The following is a 23,611-nucleotide window of genomic DNA, read 5'->3' on the forward strand; positions in this document are numbered from 1 at the left end:
TATATATATATATTGTTATGACCGGGTTCGGATAATAAAAATAACAACACGTTATTTATAGAAAATCACTCTTGAACTCGGACTGTTTATTCAAACGTAAACACAACTGTTCTCAACAGCTGACAGAACCAGACTGAACATAAACAACAACATCCGCGACGTCGTTGATCTCGTTGCTAAGGTCGCTATGCGCGATTCTTGGGGTTCGAATCGCGCAACGTTCAGGCTCGGTCACAACATTGCCCTCTTCTTTTCAGATTGTCGTCCCGACAATCATAACCATCCATTCTTCAAGCGGGTTGATCCTCTTACAATCCAATGATGACTTACAGGAACTGACATCAACATCCTCTACCTTGACCCATCCTAGGCATCAAGTTACCGAGCAATGCTTACAGACGTCATTCCAATCATCAATTAACAGGACTAAGACGGATCCGTCTCTTGAACAATAAACCTCTTCTATTCCAATGATGACTTCCAGGATCTGACCAACGTCCTCTACCTTGACCCCACCTAGGTATCAAGTTACCGAGCGGCGCTTACAGGTGCAGGCTCCAATCATCACTTCTAGGAACAAACAATCAATCGATTTAATCAGTCATCCAAACTGATTAATCACAAACGATCCAGCCATCCAAGCTGGTTCGAATTCAAGCATCAAGCGGTTGAATTCATCATCAGTCTAATTCTTTCTTCGGACATGAGTGGGGAGTTGACGCGCCATGGAACCTCTCCTCAAGTCCCTGCTCCGGTATTCACTGTCGCGCTCACGGGAAAAACCATGGCTCAAAAGAACCGTGAGCAGAGCAGTCTTCATTAGCCGGTTCAATTTGGTCACATTCCTCTGTGTTTATAAATTGGGAAAGACTTAGATGTTGAAATTGATGTCGAAGATCTTTTTGCTTTGCAAGCAAACGGTCACAGTTGTTTATGAGTAAAAGGATTGAAAGGCGCTGCTCCGCTAACTCTTCATTAGCTATTTGATCAGCTTGTAGACCAGGTGTTTGTTTTCGCTCCAAGTTTACTTCAACTAGCTGTTGATGTTTCAATTCATTCTCCGTTTTTACTTTTTCTTCAGTTTCATCCTGAAGTTGTGTTTCGTTCAAGATAATATCACTCAATTGAGTAATATTCTGGTTTGCTTCTTCTTTTATTTTTCGTAGTAGAAAAATGTCCAATTCTTCAGCGATCCGTGAGTTAATCCATTGCCAAAAATCCAGTTGAATATATACGACTTTCATGGTGTTCAGTTCTTCCATGTGTTTGAATAAACCATCCCGGACAAGCCCCCAAAATGTTATGACCGGGTTCGGATAATAAAAATAACAACACGTTATTTATAGAAAATCACTCTTGAACTCAGACTCTTTATTCAAACGTAAACACAACTGTTCTCAACAGCTGACAGAACCAGACTAAACATAAACAATAACATCCGCGACGTCGTTGATCTCGTTGCTAAGGTCGCTATGCGCGATTCTTGGTGTTCGAATCGCGCAACGTTCAGGCTCGCTCACAACAATATATATATATACAAATTTGACCCTACCTGTGGTGGAATACGTCTTTGGGGCCCTCCTTGGAGTGGTTGAGGGATTCTGCCAGGTTGACCAAAGTTTGGGCCCCACGAACCGACGACCACACCAGCGATTTCAAGCTGACCTCCTCGAGACGGAATAGGTCGTCGCATGAGGCTGCGCTGGGGTGCACCAACAACGGCACCACCTCTACTGCGCATCAAACCATCAGGTGTTATTGGGCAGCCTGCTGGTGGTATCGCCTGTGGTGGAGCAATTCGAATTCCTGCGGATGTTTTTTTTATCCAGCAATATAAAAAGTACAATATAAATATTTATGTAACACGCGAACGATTTTCGCGTTTTTCGTACCTATTAATAGGGACTAAAGTGACTCTTTTTTGACCGGCGGGCAAAAAAGTTATTTTAGCGGTCAATAAAAACCTTTATTGCCCGCATATTCAAACAGCGGGCAATAATGGCCTTTATTGCCCGCAAATTTTTTTTTTGTAATTTAAAAAAAAAGTTGATTTTGATAAATTTGCATTATTTATTTATTTTATATAATGTTTGAACAAGACAAGAGCACGGTTGCCGTGTCAAAAAATAGTCACATCAGTCCCTCTTAACACGTACGAAAAAACGCGAAAATACGTCCGCGCGTTACATAAAATATGGTGTGCACCAAGGGCTAAGTGAGCTTTTTGGCCTCGTGGATTTTGCAGTACTCGTCTGCGGCTCGTACTGCAAAATCCACACTCGGCCTAAAAAAGCCCACTTTACGCCCTTGGTACACAATATACTATTATGCGATACTCGTATCATAAGTCGTTATTCTTGCTACGCTCGAGTATTAATATACGCTGTGCCGTAAGGAGTTACTTATGCCACTTATATTGTATCATGATAACATACTAAAAAAAATATATTTTCAGAGATTTTAAAATATTTGTTTCAACTTCGAGATTCGCAGTACCATTGAATTCATGATAAGACGAAGCAATTAGTTGCAGTTATCTCCTTCCATTCAATAGCAAATCGATTAAAAGTTCAACTTCGAAATGCAAAATAAACAAATGGAAGAGAATTTGAGTAATACACGTAGACATATTGAAAGTATAATTTTCATAGTTCAACAAGTAACGTGTATTTGGTACTCCAATTAAAAAAATCATTGTTTGTAAAATTTGTGTTGATTACATGAGGGCTCACTATGTCAATTTTATACGTGATTTTTAATCTTATTCTAAAAATGTTTAAGGTCACAAATTACCTTGAGTAATAGGAGGCAACGGTCGAGCAAAAACAACGTTGACTCCTTCGAGAATAGCTTTGCGCATTCTTTCAACTTTGAGGTCACGATCAATATTGCCACCACATAGGTCCAATAGATTTTTAGCAACAGTCGCACGTGCTAAAGTATGATGGAAGAGCTTTCCATCAAAGTACAACCAAGGACAACACATTAACCATGGAATGGGTGCTCCGCATGCATCATTCGCTAAGAGGGCTGTCTCTACGCCAGCCATAAAAAGACTGGCTAATTGCACTCCTCGAGTAGTTACAAGAGATATCTAAAAAGCAGAAAAGAGAAAAATTTGTATATTTTTAAATAAAGCTCATAGATTACCGAGTAGCAATTATAGTGTAAACATACCTGCAAGTCTTGTAGATATTGAGCATTCATCAGTTCTGGTGAAAATGCTTGAACAATAAAGGCATCTAGTTCCTGTCGTCGTAATATTTTTGTTTTGTCAGAAAATGTCATGATGTATCTGAAAAGAAAAAATATAATAATACATGTAATTTGAAGTTTAATTTTTACAATGAATGTATGTATGTGCATGGTTTATTAAAATACATTATACCTCAATACACAAGCCATAACCAATAAATGTTGCGGCACATAGGCAGTATTCAGCATGAGTGGAGTATCAGACCTCATGCATGTTAAAAATCCTCTTAGGCGACGCCTCTTATCATCGATGCCAGTACTAAACAAATTTATTCTATAGTTTCAAATCAATTATTGTCCATCAAGGACTTAATTAAAAAATAAAATTTTCCTATTCTTACCCAAACCACAATCGTTGAATTGTTGGAACACCCCAACCTATTTGTTCAGCTTTGACTAACTCCGGCGTTTGGAATGGATTTGATTTAGACCAAACCCATTCTTTGACAATAACGTCTGACACTTCGATTTTGTCTGTTTCTATAAAAAAAAATATTTCATTTATTTGAATCTATTTTGATATTGCATTAAACATTTTGGTTTTAATAATGTTGTTTACTAACCTCCTTTCTCTTTACTTTTAGTAGCTAAATATAAACGATGATGTAAGTTAAACAAAATAGCATAGACCATTTGTCTGACTGGTCTATATATAACATGAATCGATGAAAACTCCTTATTATTTTCATCTTCTAGCAATACCGGTAACTTGATTTCACCATTTGCAAGTATCTGATAAATGTAAGGAGACATTAATCCTTTCTGATGCCTTTCTGAAGCCGTGCGCATTACTTCTGGTACAGTGATTGGTATTGTAGTAGACTTGTCCGTTTCTTTAATTTGTTCTACATTTATGTGAGAAGGTGAAGTTGCTGAAGAGCTACTACTTGAACTAGACGAGCTGATTAAAAGATTGTGAGTGCCATTAACCGTTGAATGCCCGTTACCTATTAAATTTACACACACACAAGTTTAAAAAGAAATGATGACTTTGGTTAAATTTACAAATGTTCTCTCAATTTTGGTCGACTTACTTTGCTCTTCTTCAGTCCGGCTATTATTGGCATCATCGGCAGAACCTTGTACACCAGAAGCAGGTGGTTCAATAACAATCTGAGGTGCAGCTTTGGCATTTGCAGTAGCCTCTTTATACACGTTCAAACTTTCTTGTTCACTTTCAGCTGTTTCAGATGCAAAACGCGATGTTGACATATTCGTCGTTTCATCTTCAGTAGTCGAAGGTACATCAGAAGTGGTTGACTGAATTTGATCATTTTGAACTTCATCTATTTTTTTTTTTTTTTTTTTTTTTTTTTTATAAAAAACAAGTAATTTTAATGACATCAACCAATATGAGAGAACTAAATTAAATAGTGATGCTGAGCTTACCTTTGGTTGGTTTTATTGGCTTGTAATGTAAAAAGCCATCTTTTGTTCCATTGACATAATATTGTACTGATTGTTTGAAAATTGAACATTTTGGATCAGTTGGAGAGCCAAATACTTGTTGTGCCACATCATCAAGTTCAATTGAAGGCAAATCTTTGACAAAGTTTGCTATTGCTCTTATAGATTGATCCACATTTATTTTATTAGGATTTGGATTAATTTTTTTGTAAAAGTCAGCCAAATCGGATTCTGTTAATATATGATTTCCAAGCAATGCTGCTAAGATGCACAACCTTTCTGGTTGAAGATTTAATCCTTTTAAAAGTTCACTAGTCAAATACTCTTTTGTATCAAGGGACCCCTGAAAAATAAAATCTTTTAAATTAATGAAATCAATTTGAGAATTAAAAAAAATCACGATAACAGTTGACAAACCTTGTATGTCAATTTTAGTTGTTCTGATGAAAAATACCTTGGAGGATCAAAAACTGCATATTCTGCATCGTCAGCAATTAGACCATGATAACTACTTTCTCGACAAAAAGCAATTACTTCTTGATGATGATCATCTGTACTACTTATCTAAGTAAACATTAAACATTAAAAATCATGTTAATATATGCATGCATACACACACACGCACACTAGCAGTAATTTAATTATAGATTATCAGTGTGTATACTCACAACTGTGACATTTAAATGTCTAAGAGCCATTCGTAAACTTGTTCTTAAGCATGCGGGAGGAATCCACCAAATTTTTGGTGGGGGTGTCCCCTTGGTCGCTATGTGCTTCAATACCTGCAATGGAACAAAGATTGTGAATTCATCATTGATTGATAAGGCATAAACTGTAGTTTAGCAAAATAATGTGAACTCACATTGTTAACTTTTTGTCGAGCACTCAATTGATTTTGAATCCACTCTGCCCGTCTTAGAGATTCTTGAGAACCATTAAAAAATACAGCCAATTCTAGACCAGCTGCTTTACTGGCTTGTATAAAGACTTCAAGGAACTGTATCATTCGATTCCATTGTCCACCACAGGCCCAGTCTGTAAGTATTGATCATGCATTAATAATTTAGAGATTTGTACTGTGGTTAACAAAAATTAACCAAGGCAGCAAGCAAAGTACATGCATACCTGAAAAGTAGCCACCGTAAAGTCTATCAAGACAACATTCTCCATCTAGCACTAGACGCAATTTAGCATTGGAGAGCATTTGTCCCTTGCCATTACGATTGCGCTGCTTCTGGATGATACTACGAGCCACCTTCAACAAATCAACAGGCACCGATGCTCCTGGCACTGAGTTGCTATCCAGAACAATTTGCAGAGCCTGAATGTTCATTTTGCTGCAGAGATCGTGTACACGCACCAAGCTGAATTGTCCAATAGTCCCAAACGGATGGAATTTTGGAGAAGCAGTAATTTAGCTTCCAAGAACTTGGCGGAAACTTTCAAATGATTTAGTAGGTGAATAATTCCAATTTTGATCTATCCAGCCAGAATCTGAAAATTTGTCAAGTTAGACCGAGCAGATTGTGACAGGTGCAAGAAGAGGTCAAGATTTATCAACTGGGTTGTCGCTGACTGCGAGATAATGGGTGCAGCCAAACACAGTTTGTTTCATGCGCTTGGCTCTTTACAATGAAGCTTTGACTCTCTTTTCATCTTTACACAAGTGACTTTAGCCTATTAAGGCTAAATTGTGAGCCCGCGAGTCCACGCGAGAGCGCCAAGAGTGGCTAATGAGCGTGGACAAGAGGGAAGCAGCACCGTGCGTTTTCCACCGAGTCGGCCAGTATAGCTGCGGTAGCAGGAGCCTGGGGAGGCTGCTGCAATTGACTGGCGTAATTGGAGCCGCCGCCGCCGCCGCCGTCATGAATTATCTAACACACACAAGTACCTATATATAGGTATGTGCTGGGGGCCGGGGTCGTTGGCGCGCGGATAACTCCGGACTCACTGGAAGTCTGGATCAGGCGTTCGCCCGCGAGAGCTTGCGCCGACACTCACAACCGCGACTGCCAAGTTCATGCTGTGCCACCGGCTAGAAAGCTCTCCGTCGCGGTCGGCCGTTGTCCCGGTTGAGCGCGGAGGAGAGAGAAGAGTCGGCGCGTAGTTGCCGCCATTGACTGAGGGCACAAGGAACTAAGAAAGAGAGAGAGAGAGAGAGAGAGGACGCGCGGTTCCAGGGCGTGGAGCCGGCACTCTATGAGCTATAGGTATGATGAGAAGGCGGCCGCGGCGGTCCGTATCGGCCAGTTCGCAGCGTGTATAATCGAACGGGGCCGCGCCGACGATCTCTGCAAGGACTGCAAGATGTTTGCGAGTCGAAAGTACTCCGCGCGCATGCAGGGAGGGTTGGCTTTGGGACGTTCGAGCAGTGCAGCTACTCACCTCGACTCGAGGCAAATCATCCTGTCTCCTACATATGCATGCAAACACCAGAGCCAAAATTGAGCTACTACTACCACTGTGAAAGTGTGAACACTCGGCGACGACAGTAGTCACGGTCAGTCAGTATCTTGTTCGGGAGTTTCGGGACGCGAGCCGACTAGCAGCAGTGGCAGCTATATCAATTATCTGCTATATATGTATACACTGCCGTACATACACGGTAAATACGGCCGCGGCTCTGCTCCTCTACTGCTTTCTGCAGCCTATAGACCCATACTGCCAGACTCGCCAGTTGCCACTGCCAGTCTCGCGCTAGAATACTAGAGTAGAGTCCAGAGACCTGCAGCGCTCTTTTTTCGCATGTGACGTACGTAGCGCTCGCGCGCGCTTATACCTATTACTTTTACAAAATGACTACTTGCTGTAGCCCCTGCACTGTATGACTGGTGCTCGCCTACTCGCTAGCCTATTCTATTCCGTATACTGTATACTGATGCTACATATATATATATATATATATATATATATATATGAGTGTGCTACACGTCATAATGTCTGTGTAGGTGTCTATACCTGCTATAGCAGGTCGTGACTCGTGACTCGTATATAGGTATAAGTATACGTGCGCGAGTTCGACGGTGCCGACGGTGGACAATGGACATACTTATATGTATAGGTATAGATTCAAATATACGGAAATGTGGCACCGCCGCCGCCGTACTAACTGCCATTTACATTTTGTTGTTCTTATAAATAATATGGAGGTAAAGATTTTGAAACTTCTCTTTTCTTTTTACGATATTTGAATGGGTGTACTTATATCGATTGACTCGTCAAAATTGTTATAGAGAACGCTTATCTTCAAAACGAATATTTATTCCGACCTGTAAATAATCAAATTCTGTCCAGGTGGACAGACATGGATTCCAACTCGTAATAACTATACTACTTATAATTTTTTAATGAAAATTGTCAACAAAAATGTAAGTTTATGGTTTGAACATCTTTTATATATATTTTTTTTTATACAAATACATTCTCACTTTGCAAATATATCTCACTATTAACATGCTGTCATCTCACACTAACATTAGACTTGTGATGGAAGAACAAATCAAATAATAAATAAATTGATCATACGATCAACCAGTTTCTGCACACAATCTCTAAGCTCCAACTTATTGGAGGTTGATTCAAGCATTGTATGTGCAAACATACAGGGCACAGTCGCGTTTAAGTCACAAGATAATGTTCAATTCATTATAGTAATACAAGTATATGAATTGCCGTTTTCATTTATCACACATTTCGCATAAAACTCAACTGTGATTTTATAAAAAACATACTGTAACAAAAGCGCAAGAATGCAAAATCATCTCTGATGTATTAATAAGAAGAATATGCAACTTTAAACGCTGCCAAAATTCAAGTTTGTGATTTTTGCTATGTAGAACATAGCAAAGAAAAGTTTTTAGTCAATTTTACACGTCTTCTTCGCTTTAAAGTTCGTCGTGTTCTTCACTCTGCTCTCTGTCATCATCGGCATTAATTTCAGATTCTTTTTCAGTCTCATTAACATCTTCTGGTAAATCTTCTTCTTCTTCTGGAACCTCATCTAATGGAATCCCCAACGTTTTTCGCATAAGCTGTTCAACATTTTCAGCAAAGCTTGCAGTTTCTTTCAGCATGTAGCCTGATCTTAGAGTTGCTGTTTGGAACATCATTTGAGCCATATCCTGAGTTATTTTGTCTTCTGCATCTTGCTCAACCCTTCGCAGTAGTTCTCTAATCAGAGGATGACGTGGATTGATTTCCAGAGTTTTCTTTTGGTTCAAATAGTAAGTCTTCTGAGGATCATCGCTCTTTTGGTGAGCATTAGAGATTGCGAGCCTTTCCATGTTTCCAGTCCATCCAAACATGCTGGCCACAAGAGCACAAGGGGAGTCAGTTAAACGCTCTGATACTTGAGCTTTGCTAATGTGGTCCTTGAGCTTGTCATTCAGGTACTTGATAAGGGGCTCAAAAGTGCTTTCCAGCTTTTGCTTTCTCTCCGCAGCTTTGGTTCCCTCGTCGAGCGAGAAGCCTTCCTTGGCAACATTTTGGAACTTCTTGCTATCGAATTCTGGGATAGACGAAAGTGCATATTCGTCAACAGCTTCAACCAAGTACAAGACTTCGTATCCCTTCTTCAGGAGACGTTCAACAAATGGAGACTTTTTAACTTCATCAATGGAAGCCCCAGCTATGTAGTAGATGTGCTGTTGGTTTGGCTTCATGCGGGAAACGTAGTCAGCCAGGTTGGTAGGCTCATTTTGAGCAGAAGTACGGAACATGAGCAATTTTGAAAGCCTAGCGCGATTCTGAGCATCTTCGATAACACCTAATTTGATGTTTGTGCTGTATTCCTTCCAGAAGTCAAGGTAGTCTTCTTTGGGAATTTTCTTGATCATATCCAGGACCTTACGAACCAGTTTCTTCTTAATGATTTTAATGAGCTTGTGCTGCTGCAGATTTTCACGAGAAACATTAAGTGGAAGATCATCACTGTCAACGATACCCTGAATGAAAGCCAAATAGTTTGGCATCAAATCGTTGAATTTGTCAGAAATGAAGACTCTCCTGACGTATAACTTGATGTTATCATCCTTTGTTCCATAGCGGTTGAAACTGTCACCTGGCTGAACTCTGGGAACAAACAGCAATGACTTGAAGGTGACTTCTCCTTCAGCAATGAAGTGAACCTTGGCCAATGGTTCTTGAGCATCCTTGGTCAGTGCCTTGTAGAATTCATTGTACTCGTCATCAGTGATGTCAGATGGTTTCAGAGTCCAGATTGGTTTGGAGTCGTTCAGCAATTCCCAATCCCAGATGGTCTTGCTAACTTTCTTCTTCTCTTTCTCCTCGCCAGCTTCCTCTACCTTGGCATCTTCTTCTTCTTCTTCTTTTTCTTCTTCGGTTTTCTCGTTGTCTCCCTCAACATCAGCCTTTTCCGCTTCCTCCTCTTCAACTTGGACGGTTTTGCTGTTCCACAAGTAGATGGGGAAGTTGATGAACTGTGAATATTTCTTGATGAGATTCTTGATGGTGTCTTGTTCCAAGAAGTCGGAAGCCTCATCTTTCATGTGCAAGCTGGAGAGAATAATTATTTGGATTAATCGAGCGAGAAGAGAGGTAAAAAGTTTTCGTTTGTAAAAAGCGTATAAAGCGATCGCGAGTAAATTTACCTGATGGTCGTTCCCCTCTTGAGAGTGTCACCTCGAGGATCCTCGACAATGCTGAAGCTGGCGCTGTCAGATTCCCAGATGTACTGCTTGTCGTCGTTGTGCTTGGTGGTGACGACTACCCTATTGGCGACGAGGAAGGCAGAGTAGAATCCAACACCAAACTGCCCTATCATGTCGTTCATTTCTTGAGCATTGGACGCGTCCTGCATTTTGCCCAGAAATTCGGCAGTGCCGGACTTGGCGATGGTGCCCAAATTGTTGACGAGATCCTGCTTGGTCATACCGATGCCGGTATCGGTGATGCTGAGTATTTTATTGGCCTTGTCCGCCTTTATCCTTATGGAGAGCTCCTCATTGGTTTCCAGCACGTTTTTGTCCGTGAGGGAGAGCAAGCGAATCTTGTCAATAGCGTCAGACGCGTTCGAGATCAACTCTCGGAGGAAGATCTCCTTGTTGCGGTACAGAGAATTAATGATGAGCTTCATCATGCGATTGACTTCGGTCTGGAAGTTGAACTTCTCAGCCTTGTCCCTCAGTTCCTTAATCTGGGCGACATTGAGGCCATCAATTTTGATGGCTTCCTCCTCTCTCTGCACAACTTGGTCGTCTGCAATGGGAAAACGCCGCGGAAGGCGTGCGTTGTACGTTAGAACATACTTATAAGACTTAGGTAGGTGAGAGGTACCCCCTGCACTTGTAGGTACTTATGAGGTACGAGAAAAATAAAATTAAAAGAAAAATTCTCAAGGCGAGCAGCGAGGAAAGGGAGGAAACTGTGACGTACCTGTCCTGAGGGCTTCTCGGCTGGCGCCGAAATCAGTCTCGACGGTGCCGATGCTCTCGTCGATGAAGTCGTCCTCCGCAGCGGCAAACCCTGCAGGAGAAAGCAGGAAAAATGAGAGCTCCGTCATTGTGAACTATTAAGCAGTAAGATCAATGCGAGCGAAGGTTATAGGAGAGTTGGCGAGTTGCTTACCCGCGAGGAGGAAAAGCGCCGCGACGGCGAAGGCGAGCTTGTTCATGTCGATGGCAGCCTCGGAGAAGCTAGATGCGGCTCGGCAACGGAAAGTACGCAGCGGTGAACGCAGACGGCTTGCGGGCGCAAGCTCACTCGGCAGGAGACAACAGCTCGGCTATGAGCCTATAACTGTGAGAGAAGCGCGGATGTTCCGGAGAGTATGGGCTGCTCGGCTGTATGGTAGTAGCCTAGTAGGTATATCTATCTGCGGTCGAATATAGCCTGCAGCGACACCGACACGGCTGCACACAGCGCAGAGAGAGAGAGAGAGAGAGAGAGAGAGAGAGAGAGAGAGAGAGAGAGAGAGCGAGCCAATCGCAGCGACCCACGCGGCGTACGTGGACCAATGAAGCTCGCGCCGGTGGCAGGCGCTCATACAAATTACAAATGTCCGACGACTATTGGGGCTTGGGCTGCTGCGATGCCATCAGGCCTTCCAGAACCTTCGCGCGCTGCTGCAGAGCGGCCGCAGACTGCCGAGCCTGCGAGGGCGCTTATCATATCCGTGAAAAATGCTCCAACAGAGCTGATTACGTACTTATACACAAGCATCTGTTTTCGTTGATGCGACTGACGCCCGCGAATTCGAGCCTTCTACGCTCTTCCTTTTTTATCAATATCGATTTTCCTGGATCGTTCTCGAGAGCAGTGGTAACATACGAAAGCTTCGTCGCGTGCGAAAATACACGCCAGTATCCAATAGGTATAGGTACTCTAGTGTGTACATTAGCTTATGACTGCACTCGAGTATTTTTCAAATCTGAATTCATATGATTCCGCTTCAAAGCATACTTGCAAAAATATATATGTATACGGTGAAAACATAAGTTAAGTGATAATAATGTCGGAGTGATATAGAGAGCGTGTATGTGTATGTGCGCGCATGTGTATGAGAGAGGAAGGATGCGAGGGACGGAACGTGAGGTTTAAGAGGAAGAGCGGATTATGTCATAAACCGGAGAAAGCCCGAGGAAAGGTTTTATGAGTGAATCGAGCGAGAAGGGTTTTATGAGTTTATGATAGGAGGGACGGCGGAAAAAGCGGAGGGGGCAGGTACGGCCGGCAGCCCCTAGGAGGGTTAGTTCTAATCCTGCCAGCGCAGAACGCAGACGATGTAGCCAATACTTCAAATATACTGTTTTTACTAATTGTAAGAGTTTAAGCCTTTCTTTCACACTTCACCTCCGTACATCCCACAATAATTAGCGTTTGCCACCAGCCTTCTTTTTCATTGCAATAATTATATTTTGAATTTCATACGTATTAGTTGGACTAATAAAAATTGAGTAGTTGTTTCTAACTGGCAGCTTCAATTGCTCTAAGTCCATTTTTTTTTTAATTCGATTGCTTAAATTTATTCCTACATTATAGTAATATTCATTCATAGTGTTCGCAATAGTAGTCTTATCCTCAATTTTCTGATCATTAACTATGACATTGATGGCTTATACTATCAAGTGATCCTCCTTGTTTCTTTTTTTTCCTAACTTATCATTTATTATGCTCCAAAGCTGTCTTGAATTGCCACTGCATTTTCTAATAGCATTATTTACGTATTTATACTTAGCATCTTTAATTGCCTTACTCAAAATATTTTCATACTTTTTAAAGTCCATTTTCAGTTTAAATTTTAATATTTCTTGGATTCTTTTTCCATATGTTATATAAGATCTCTGCAGTTTTACAGGATATTAATATTGCTTTGGTAATCCATTTTTTCTTTGGAACTGAATCTTTTTTGTTTTTATTTGAATATTTGTTATCAGTTGCTTTTTCAACACAGCTTTAGATCATACTTATTAATTCGTTTATAAAGGAGCTTGATTAGGATCGTTTATTTGTAACGATGAGTCCCACTCAACTCTTTTTGCAATATTTATTAACTTGCCATACTTCGTTAATGCAGGCTGATTGATTGTAATTTTTTTAGGCAGGACCGCGACACGGAAGTGCCTTATAGTTTCGTGTGCGAAAAATGTGTGAGATGCGATATCTCACGCAATTTTCGACCGATCGGGCTGAAATTTTAGGAGAAGTCTCCTTTTGCAAAAGCTAAAAAACTATATTTTTTTATCCCGATCCTCTACGTCGTTTTGAAATGCGGGCAAAATTTGTTCGATTTTTAAGCGGTTTTTTAATAAAAATTTTCCTGTGAATGCGGTCTCCTCCAAAAAACACTAAAAACGGCTTTTTAGCTCTAAGTCGAATTCTAAGCATTCTACAAAAAAAAGTTAAATGGAAAAGTTATAGATCTTTGAAAAATACAACTTTTTCCCCTTAAAATCAAATCATGAAAATGCTTATAACTCGAGTTTACAGCCCAAAATCGATTTTTTACAGCTAAAAACCAATTATTTGCCATAAAACATTACGGATTTACGTTTTACATGAAAACGTTAAATGTAAAAGTTGCAAACATTTTGAAAATACAACTTTTTACCGTGGCAAACATTTTTTAAAACACTTTTTGACATACACAACCCCAAAAGCCATTTTTTGATACATAAATTCAATAATAACTCCGGTGCCCCATCCAACCCAATTATTTTCAGCAATTTTCCGATATAATATTAAAATCTGAAAGTTATATTTTGGCCTTTATCTCATACATATATACAAAATTAAACCACATTTTAATTAAATTATAAAAAATGCATAATTTAGGGAATCAGTACAATTCACTTTCAAAATTCGATAATGTATATACTGAACTAGAAAAACCTAAACTCAATAAAGAAAATTGCTTAGATTGAAGTTTATTGCTCCGAGTAGCTTACTACATCCCTCTAAACTATGCTAAATACCTAAACAATCAATTTTCTAATATTCTAATTGAAATCCTACAAACGAAATATCATCCTTTTGTTTACTTCCTCTTGAAAACTGCGATACGAAAGTGTTGTATTATTTATCTGAAATTACAATAGAATAAAATTAAAATAAGATATATTTTAAGAATATCTAGAAAGAAAAATAAACAATTGATACAAATACAAATAAGTTACTAATTTTCCAGTAGTTTTGATGACCGCCAGAAGAATACCAATCAAAACTTTGGCAACAATATTGAAAAAAAACAACAGGATAATACTGTATAAGCACCGGCAGGCATTACGAACTACGCGAAGCGCGAGCGTCAGCGGTCGTGCCTTATGCGCAAAACGCGATGCAAGGCGGCAAGCCAACGCGACCGTAAGGCCGCGAGTGGCGCGCTAGTTGTATTTTGAATTTGTTAATACTTATAAAGAGTGAGTAATGATCATTGAACGAAATATTTAACTTAAAAGACTCCAACTCGATATTTCTTACTTTGGCGAAACAATTGTCTATGCACGTACCGTTCTCACTGTTCTGAGATGGTCTTGTGATTCCTCGAAAAAATGAAGTATATTCATTTTCAAAAAAATTATTCAAAAATTCTTGAGCAATTGTCTTTTCAGCTAAACCAATTTTGTCATAATATATATCCCTTATATCAATATTAAAATCCCCAAAAATACATTGATTTTTTACATTAGCCTTAGACAGAAATTTTCTTACGGAATTAGTAAATTCAGATTTCGATATAGCATGGCAGAGATCCTAATTGCCATTTAAAGAATTATTTTAACTGTTGTACGGTGAAGAGTAGATCATGGCCTACCTTCCAGTAGTTTTTTTTTTTTTTTTGAATCGATACGATGCCCAGTAATTGTTTGGCAGGACGTCGACAAAATTTTCGGGGCGAAATTTGCTGGGGCGGAAAGCTGCTTTTGAAATTTTTACTAAATTCTAGACGGCTTTCCGAGTTGCGAGGCAAAAGTCCCATTATGGAACTACCATATTTATAGCATTTTTCTGTAATTTTTATTTTTAATAAATAATTAAAAATTTTTGAATTTCCGTCTTGGGTTATTGGGTTACGGAGAAGCTGGCCCAGCCACGGCAAGTTCACCTTGTCGATTAATAAACAAAGCTCGCCCCCGTCGCGTTCGCCCTCGTCACGTTCGCCCTGGTCGCGCACGACTGGCGGTTGTCTGAACGCAGGTTGTCAGCTTCTGTGAATGCGAGCGCAATCTAATTTTATTGCAGTCTTATCTGCATTCCCCTCAAAACATGCGCATTGCGCAGATGATGCATAAAAAAACGACGACGGCCCGGGATTCGCACTAAATGTAGCACCGAGAACGGCCTACTGCTCCAAAATCTCCTCGAGAGCACGAGCAACATATCGCCAATAAAGACTAGCAGCACTTTAACCTTTAAAACGTAAAGCTTGCAGAATACTTTATTACCTAATATGAATTATATTATTAAAAAATCCTAAAAATTCCTCGTGTTGATCGTTCAAACTTGTTGTTTATTAATCGACAAGGTGAACTTGCCGTGGCTGGGTCAGCTTCTCCGTAACCCAATAACCCAAGACGAAAATTTCAAAACTTTTAAATTTCAAAAGCGTCCGAAATTTTTTTCGACGGCGTGCCAAAAAATTCCTGGGCATCGTATCGATTCATATCTCTGAAACTAAACATCGCATAAACTCACGAAAAAAATCATGTCGATGGGTCACGTGTCAAACGTTCCATAAAAATTTCAAGTGATTTGACAACTTATTTTTTCAGTAATAAATCGAAAACTAAAAAAAATGAGTTTTATAGCACAGTGTGGCTAAAATCCGCTGTTAAGTCACGCCTATCTGTGACTAAATAAGGACTACTTTAGTCACGAATACGCGAGACTTGCGGATTTAAGCAGTCTGTGCTATACAATTTTATACGATACACTTGACTTAAATGGTTCCGTTTTACACGGCGTTTAGCGACCTCCCTGTTGAAAAACATGACGTTATTAAATGACGCTATAAAAATTGATAAAAATAAGTGGCCTTACAGGTGCTACCATCCGGATGGTACCGATGGTTTCACGTAAAAAGTCCTTATTGCACTTGAGATTTTGGAAGAAAGTAGATAAGTATTTTCTGTGTTTTGGCTAAGTTCATTGCACCGCTTTGAAACCCCCTGTGGTTGTTAATTATGATATCAATTTTTGTTTGAAAATTTTTTGATTTCTTCTATTTCTAAAACAATGTAGTCAAATGCTTCAAAATTTTATTTGGTGATTTACCATAAAAAAGCAATTTTATAGCAGGTATCTGTTGGTAAAAGTTTAAACGATTTCATCGAGCGGTTATCAAGTAAAGAGCTAAAATGTAAAAACCATTTTTCTCAAAATATTTGCTTCCTCTTATAGGGGTGTCGTTGCACGTCGTTAAAGTCCCTCCCCCGCGAATTTCGCGAATTTTTTCCCACCCGTCCGTCCATGCACGATGCACTTCTTAAAACACCCCTCGTTCTGGTAAGTGCCGTAGTATTTTGTTAAGTAAGTTGCTCCTTCAGCAAAATAATTAAAATTAATAATACCAATGGGTAAAATTTTTGATTCTTTTTCTTTTGAGTCCATAAAAAAATAGATTAGATCCAATATTATAAAAAATAACATTTTTTAACACACCCCAGCATAATAAAGTTAGTACTTTATCCCCGGCGAGTCGGGAATAAAGAGCTACATTTACGTATACAGAAAGGAAGGATTCAGAAGAATAACAAGAATCAACGAGGAATTTAACATCAGCTACTATATCTATAGCTATGGGGAGCACTGAGCTTATTCCTCGCTGTTATAATATCGTCGCTCCCTACGAAGAGTAGCACTGTTCAAATTTTCCGTCATGAGTAGCACAACTCGAAATTTCCCGCGAAGACTAGCACAATTCAAACTTTAAACAACCAATTTCAATGGAAATTTCCTGATTTTACCGAATTTAATTTAATTGTTTTCCTGAAATGGCTAGTATTAGCAGTACTATGCAAATCGAAGTCGACGTGTTTTTTATATTTTTGTTTCATTCATTCAATGAAAAAAAATCTTTTGCCCCGCAAACAGGTCCCGATTTTCAGGCGCAAAAAGTGGCCATTTGGGCTATTTTAGAATCTGCGTGTACGATCGCCATTCCACGAGAAGTTGGACGCACTTTACGGTTTTTTGCATGCGTTTGGACAGCAATCCGCACTTTCCTTCAATTAAAGGGAAAAAACGGCCAGCGTGAAACTGACAATTGAAAATAAGATTATATCATTAGGCGAAATGTACGAATGCATCTCGCGGATCTAGCAGGAAGAAATAAAAGCTCGCTGAACCGTTGACTGGCGCTCTGTATATACACTCACGCACCTATAGAGTTGGGCGCTATCGCCGTCGGCTTACGGTACACAGGTCAACAGGTGCCGCCGGCAGATCGTTATAATATCGTGCATGCGGGAGCAAGGAAGGAAGAGGTGGCCTCCCGCACTGCGCCGGCAACTCGCGCGGAATCAGTCGCGCGGGAAGCTCGAAAATGCACTCGGCAACGTTGGACGCCGCGGCGAGCGGCCTGCTCCTCTCGGGCGCCCTGTGCCTCGGCCTCCTCTTCAAGAGGACCCCGAGCTCGCGCCTCGGCTCCTCGGCGTCCGTCCTCTCGATCTCGGACATGTCGGGCTCGCTGCTGACCTCGCTGCTGCTTCTCCTGCATCGGCTCTACCTCGAGCCCGACGGCAACTCCTCCTCCGCGGCGGCGGCGGCGGAACCGGAGGAACCGGAGGACGGCTGCGAGCCCGGGGCCGTCTTCTTCCAGCACGCCCTCTTCCTGCTGCCGCTCGCCAACGCCTTCGCCTCGCTGCTCGGCTGCTCGGCCAGCTGCTACGCGGCCGCCCGCGGCGTCGAGCGCCGATGCTCCCGGCCGGAGGGCCCGGACCCGGAGCCGGCGCGCACCGGGCCCAGCCGGAGCAGCAGGAGGAGGGCCCTCCCGGCCCGGCTCGCGGTCCTGGGCCAGTGGCTGCTGCCGGCCCTCTTCGCCGGGGCCCTCCAGCTGGCCGAGCAGCGGCGCATCGAACTCGCGGGCCGCACGATGGACGAGTTCGCCTGCACGCTCGCGGCCAACTTCCCCTTCGAGAACTGCGCCGAGGAGCTGCTCTCCGATCCGCCGCCGGAGCAGGACCAGCTCGGCAGCGAGGACAGGCTGCTCTGGCCCAGCCCGAACTCCTCGGAGACGCGCGAGCTCGTCGCGAGGATCCACGCGATCGTCCAGGCGGCCCTGAACGCCTCGGCCGCCGGCCCGAGGGCCCAGCGGCTCGCCGGCGACGGGGCCGGCGACGGGGCCGGCGACGGGGACGGCGACGGGGCCGGATCGCCGCTGTCCCACGGGCTGCGGGCGCTGCGCTGCGCGAGGAGCCGCTGCGTCCTCTCGAGGGGATTCCTCCAGGTGCACCTCCTCCTCTTGCTCGGCCTGGCCTACTTCGCGCCGATCCTCGCGGCGGCCCTGCTGCTCGGCGCGGCGCGCCGCAAGTGCCGGGAGATCGCCGGCCGGAGGCTCGCCGAGGGGGGCGGAGCGCCGCAGCCGCCGGACGAGCTGTCCCGCGAAACCGGCAGGCTGCAGAGCTTCCACCGGCTGCTCAAGCTCAACGCCCTGCTCGCCGTGGCCCTCTGGACGCCCTTCCTCCTGCAGCTCCTCTCCAAGAGCTTCTTCTGCAGCAGCCTGCCCGGCTGGCTCGCGGAGCTCGCCTACCTGGCCACGCTCGTCCTCGGCGTTTTCAGGAACGCGCTCAGTCTCGCCGTCGCCAGGCTCGACGCCGAGGCCGAAGAGTCCAAGAAGCACAACAGCGTTCATCCCAATTGAATGACGCTTTCTCTTCTACTCATCACATGTATTATACCTCTAACTGTCGCGTTAATTTAATCATTCGTTGTATGGCAATGTTCAATAAAAATCTTCCGAATACACTCTATAAGACGCAGTATACACTATATTTTTATTCTTTTCTCAACGCTATACGATGATAAAACTAAAGTTTTATGACAAAATCAATGATCAAAACTTCATGAAAAAGCGTTCGCACGAGATTCTGCGACGGTTGCAAGTCATAACTACAGGTATATTCAGGAATTAAAGTTAACAAGGAAAAGGGCCGACGAATTTTTTACTAACAAAAATCACATTTTTCTTTTTTTATTAAATAGCAGCTAAGTACACGTTATGAAACATACAAAAGTGAACCTACTGGTAAACAGAATTCAAAAATTGGTGAAAAAATAATTTTTTGCCAAAAGCAATAATAATCAATATTATTGTTTTAACACTTAAAATTAGTTTGAGACCAGACCTCGTATTTTCGAAAACTGACTTTCGTGGTAAAATAATTACGGTACGCGCGCGGCAAACTGACTAAGACGCTAGAAAACAAATGAAAACCAGGGCAAAAAAGTTTGTTTTTGTTTTTGTTTTTTTTGTTTGTTTGTTTGTTTTTTTTGTTTTTTTTTAACAATGATATATTTGCAAGGACATCAGAGAAAAAACATTCAGGAGATCTTTCAAAAAAGTTTTGTTACTTTACAAAATTTAAAAATCCTTATTGTTAAACCAGTATAAGCATTTTAAGCATGATTAACAAAGCCAAATGAATATTTAATATGTAAAAGTAATCATTAAATTTCTTGCATGATTGGAATAGGACTAAATACATTATTTTTTCATATTTCTAAAGAAACTATGTACACATGTCATTAGATAGTTCTTCATTGACTTTCAACAATGCTCTCTTCCTTAACATTGTCGGCGTTTTAAGCGAGATCATCATTGTACAAAAAAAAATTTTACATCGAAAATGAACTTTACATGAAGTAACAATGATAAAATTCGCTAAAATTAAATTTAGCATTACAGTCGTAACACGAGTACAGAACTCGTACTCGCTTAATATTATACCCACCGTATTAGCGTACGAGTCTCCGTAAACAACGCCAAACGTATTTCTTCACAATATAAACTATACTTCAGTTCGTCAATACAAAATTCACTTTTCAAGTCCACGTTAATCTCGTGAGTCTAGAAGAGTAGCGTGCTCATACCACCCATTTCACTTTGTTCTTTGACGAAAATCTCAAAGTATTGATAAATGATCGTAACGGCAAGCAGGATACCAGTTCCCGAGCCGATAGCACCCAAGAAATCAGCTAATACCGAAAGAGCACCGATGCAAAGACCACCGAATGCAGCAGCAGTCGGAATGTAACGATTAAGTTCGTGGATCAAAGATTTCTCACGATGACCCTGCATAACCATCTGGGAATCCTTCAATTGCTTGGCGACCTTTGAGAACATTAAAAATGTAAAAATTAGTTTTTCACGATTTTCAAAATATCGATTATAAAAATTTTAATAATTACATCTTTGGCGGAGCTTCCAGAGATTTCGATCCAGCTCTTGGAGAAGAAAGCACAGGACCCCAGCATGAAGAGGATGTAGAGGAAGGCGTGCACGGGGTCTTCCAAAATGTGTCCAACAGATTCTGGAGGGGAGAGATAGTAGCAAAGTCCGCCTACAGGGTAAGAGCGAGCGGGACCGCCACCTCCGACATCAGACCAAACGCCCAGCAAGTTGACGATGATGTTGCCATGGAATTTCACAGCAAGCATTTGAGAAATGACATACAAGTTCGAGACCAATGCGGATTGCAAAATAATCGGAATGTTGCTAGTGTAGAACAGTTTGATAGGGTAACTGCTCTGCTGTCCACGGTATCTGGCAGATTTGATCGGAAGGTCCACTCGGAAGCCCTGATAACAAAAACAGATATTCATGAGTTAGAATGTTCAAATTGCCATCGTAAGTATCGTTTGAAAAAAAGGTGGTGATGTAACAAATATGCATTGCGAAATGTATGTAAAGACACAGCATTTCAAAGTGCATGCTTTGCACTTGATCTACTTCCATCAAGCGGCCGACCCCATTTACGAAGCGACAATGGAATGGTAAGAGTAGGAAGATATTGTATGACGCTTGAATTGCTTGTATTTACCTGGAAGTATATGACTATGGCAAAGACCAGAATGGTGGCCAGCAGATTCATCAAGTTGGGAAGGTTCTGCCTGTAGAAGGCCTCTCGCAGAGCACGGACTTTGTCTTGTCTGGTGGCCAAGAGATGGAACAGAGCAATGACAGCACCTTCGAATTCCGTACCACGTCCAGTATTGACAGTGGCCGGAGAGAATGCTTTCCAGACAATGGTTTCGCAGATGTTGGTAGCAATGAAGAGCGAGATACCGCTTCCCAAACCGTATCCCTTCTGGAGTAGCTCGTCCAATAGTAAGACGATAAGTCCAGCAACAAACAGCTGGATGATAATCAATAGACAAACTCCAGCGCCAATTTCAGCGGGATCGCCGTACATTCCAGTCATGACGTAGACGATGGCTTGTCCAACGGTGATGACCATTCCAAAGACTGTGAACAGTGCAGTAGAGCATTATCTCCAAGATGGTCAGGTAAATAGCAAAGATCGAGCAACGTTGTCACTTACGCTTTTGTGCCCCGTTGAAGAGAGCCCTGTCCTTTGCCGTGTCACCAACCTCGATGATCTTGACTCCAGCCAGCAGTTGCATAATGAGGCCAGATGTCACAATGGGGGAGATACCAAGTTCCATGAGCGTGCCCCTGTTGGAGGCCAGGATGACACGGATCCAGTAGAAGGGATCCGCGCTGTCCGACGACATGATTCCAAAGAGTGGGATCTGCAAGGGGCAGCAGTTGGACGTATAAGAGAGAAGCGGCGGAAAGGCGGCGGAAAGGAGTTGGGAAAAAATCTGGCATACTTACTTGGCAACATACTAAGAAGATGAAGAGCGTGATCGCGGTCCATAGCACCTTCTCCCTGAATTGGATCTGCAAATGAAGAGAGAAAGAGAGCGCGTGGCTATTAGAGGAGAAGCACGTGAAGCGTGACGGTCCAGATGTTGGGCTAGAGCGCGAGTCGCTCGCGGCTGTCAGATTCGCATACGTAGGTGGTAGCATACGGTGGGAGAAAATATGCCAACGGGGCCGTTGGGCAGCAGGGACGCGCGGAGAAGTGCGGCATATGTGACGGTACGTACCTTGCGCTGGGGCTTCGCAATCTCCGGCAGGATGCTGCAGAAGGGCTTGATCACCTCGAGAAACTTGACTGAAAAGAGGCAGAGGACGAGCGTTAGTCGCAGGTGGGAGCGATGATTTGCGAAATAAGAGTCGGGGAGAAGCCGCTGGGCCGGCGCGATCGGGGAATAGGTACTTACTGCCCATGGTGAGTCGCGGAGGCGGCTGGCTGGCGCGGAAGAGAGGAGCAGGAAGTTTTCACAAACGCAGGGGGTCGAGAGTCGGAGCAGCGGTCGTGGAGTCGGAGATCAGTCTCGTGGCGTGCTCATTTTCCCGTGAAACAGTCGCGTCGAAGTGTCCGGGCCGTCGATTATCTGGGCAGGCCTGTGAGCATCGTGCGTGCGCGTCACTGCTGTGCGAGTACTGCTGCTGTTGGTGCGCGCCGCTGCTGCTGCCACTCCACTGCGAGCGAGGGGGCTGTCGACGTGGCCGCTCTCTCTCTCTCTCTCTCTCTCTCTCTCTCTCTCGCGCGCGCGTGCTCGCGTAGTCGCGTCTCCTCTCCTCTCCTTCCCCTGTACTTATGATATCTCGCGCAGGACCTACATAGATGTACAGTGTATGTATGTACAGTGAGCGGGCAGTCCTCTGTCCCAGTGCCGAGTGCAGGAGTGTGCGTGAGCCGTACACTCACGCATGTATACATACCTATACGCGCGCCTATATGGCTTCGGGCTTGACTTTGGAGTTTGGACTTTTTGGAGATGGAGAAACGAACTTTTACCGCGCCAGCGAACGGTAACAGTAGTAGGTCACTGATCCGGTTTTTGGACACGTGTACCACAGCCCATAGGCGCTTCGGCCGAAGTTCGGTTCGGGGGGCAGAAGAGATAGAAGAGAGAGAGAGAGAGAGAGAGAGAGAGAGAGGCTAGAATTCTGTATACGTATGCGTCCGCTGCTGCCCCCTCGAGGCGCCGACTTCACTCGTGCGAAACTATTTCGGTTCAGGGCATTATTTGCCCGTTATAAGTATAAGTATAGGACAGGTATGTACGAGGGAGCCCGCCGGATTGCTCATGTTCCTCCTATAATTAAGTACACTGTCCTCCTGGAGAGATTGCAGCGTCGGTGCAGCATCGCTTCGACAAGCATTACTCACTAACCTAACGGCTCCCGCATACATTCTACGCACGCGCTTCGAAATAACTGTTGAGCTGGCGATTACTTTTCTGCATCTAATTTTCCATTTGGGGAAGAACGTCGCATATCCGGCGCTTCAGCCGCTGCTGATGGCCGGCTCTGTGTCTTGATTCCCGATTAGAAGCCGGCACATCGACCTCCGATGCTTGCGCGCACGTCGGTAAAGTCAACTGCGCGCACTTATTTACAAACATCAAGTTGAGTTAC

General features: G+C 42.9%; 3 protein-coding genes and 1 long non-coding RNA gene across 10 annotated transcripts in view; 1 reads left to right on the forward strand and 3 right to left on the reverse strand.

Moving 5' to 3' along the window:
• Positions 1-7,527, reverse strand: part of LOC100114205 (constitutive coactivator of PPAR-gamma-like protein 1 homolog) — a 10,415-nt gene extending 2,888 nt beyond the window's left edge. For 2 of the 6 annotated variants that reach the window (XM_031922401.2, XM_031922397.2), the window contains exons 1-13: positions 7,048-7,527; positions 5,788-6,156; positions 5,525-5,697; positions 5,331-5,444; positions 5,080-5,226; positions 4,645-5,005; positions 4,290-4,541; positions 3,819-4,202; positions 3,597-3,735; positions 3,389-3,514; positions 3,178-3,295; positions 2,794-3,094; positions 1,553-1,806 (exon numbers count right to left, since the gene is read on the reverse strand). In XM_031922401.2, coding sequence (XP_031778261.1) covers positions 1,553-1,806; positions 2,794-3,094; positions 3,178-3,295; positions 3,389-3,514; positions 3,597-3,735; positions 3,819-4,202; positions 4,290-4,541; positions 4,645-5,005; positions 5,080-5,226; positions 5,331-5,444; positions 5,525-5,697; positions 5,788-5,995 — 2,577 coding nt within the window. In that variant the 5' untranslated portion in view covers positions 5,996-6,156; positions 7,048-7,527. Of the gene's footprint in view, positions 1-1,552; positions 1,807-2,793; positions 3,095-3,177; positions 3,296-3,388; positions 3,515-3,596; positions 3,736-3,818; positions 4,203-4,289; positions 4,542-4,644; positions 5,006-5,079; positions 5,227-5,330; positions 5,445-5,524; positions 5,698-5,787; positions 6,157-6,223; positions 6,534-7,047 lie in introns of those variants that run through there. The other 4 variants (XM_031922399.2, XM_031922398.2, XM_032601467.1 and 1 more) reach the window with 4 other exon arrangements.
• A 102-nt stretch (positions 7,528-7,629) lies between these two features.
• Positions 7,630-8,842, forward strand: LOC116416060. The gene is made up of 2 exons (XR_004226562.2): positions 7,630-7,811; positions 7,896-8,842. It is a non-coding gene; the product is annotated as an uncharacterized LOC116416060 (long non-coding RNA).
• LOC100114164 (endoplasmin) lies at positions 7,989-14,371 on the reverse strand. Its single transcript, XM_001599232.6, has 4 exons — positions 11,248-14,371; positions 11,056-11,145; positions 10,272-10,878; positions 7,989-10,176 (listed from the first exon to the last, which is right to left on the reverse strand). Exons 1-4 carry the CDS (start codon positions 11,291-11,293, stop codon positions 8,547-8,549), a joined length of 2,373 nt encoding a protein of 790 aa, XP_001599282.1. The 5' UTR covers positions 11,294-14,371; the 3' UTR covers positions 7,989-8,546.
• A 4,922-nt stretch (positions 14,372-19,293) lies between these two features.
• Positions 19,294-23,356, reverse strand: LOC100114093 (protein transport protein Sec61 subunit alpha). 2 transcript variants are annotated; one of them, XM_031922368.2, is made up of 9 exons: positions 22,913-23,112; positions 22,408-22,806; positions 22,231-22,298; positions 21,956-22,021; positions 21,660-21,870; positions 21,159-21,583; positions 20,527-20,916; positions 20,321-20,449; positions 19,294-19,463 (listed from the first exon to the last, which is right to left on the reverse strand). In XM_031922368.2, the coding sequence occupies exons 2-9, from the start codon at positions 22,412-22,414 to the stop codon at positions 19,434-19,436; spliced, it is 1,326 nt and encodes a 441-aa protein (XP_031778228.1). In that variant the 5' UTR covers positions 22,415-22,806; positions 22,913-23,112; the 3' UTR covers positions 19,294-19,433. The 2 variants fall into 2 exon arrangements, with proteins under 2 accessions (XP_031778228.1, XP_001599253.1); XM_001599203.6 differs by having other exon boundaries at positions 19,294-20,449; positions 22,913-23,356.
• Between the last annotated feature and the right edge of the window lie 255 nt (positions 23,357-23,611).

The sequence above is a fragment of the Nasonia vitripennis genome, assembly GCF_009193385.2.
Source record: "Nasonia vitripennis strain AsymCx chromosome 1 unlocalized genomic scaffold, Nvit_psr_1.1 chr1_random0015, whole genome shotgun sequence".
Taxonomy (NCBI): Eukaryota; Metazoa; Arthropoda; class Insecta; order Hymenoptera; family Pteromalidae; genus Nasonia; species Nasonia vitripennis.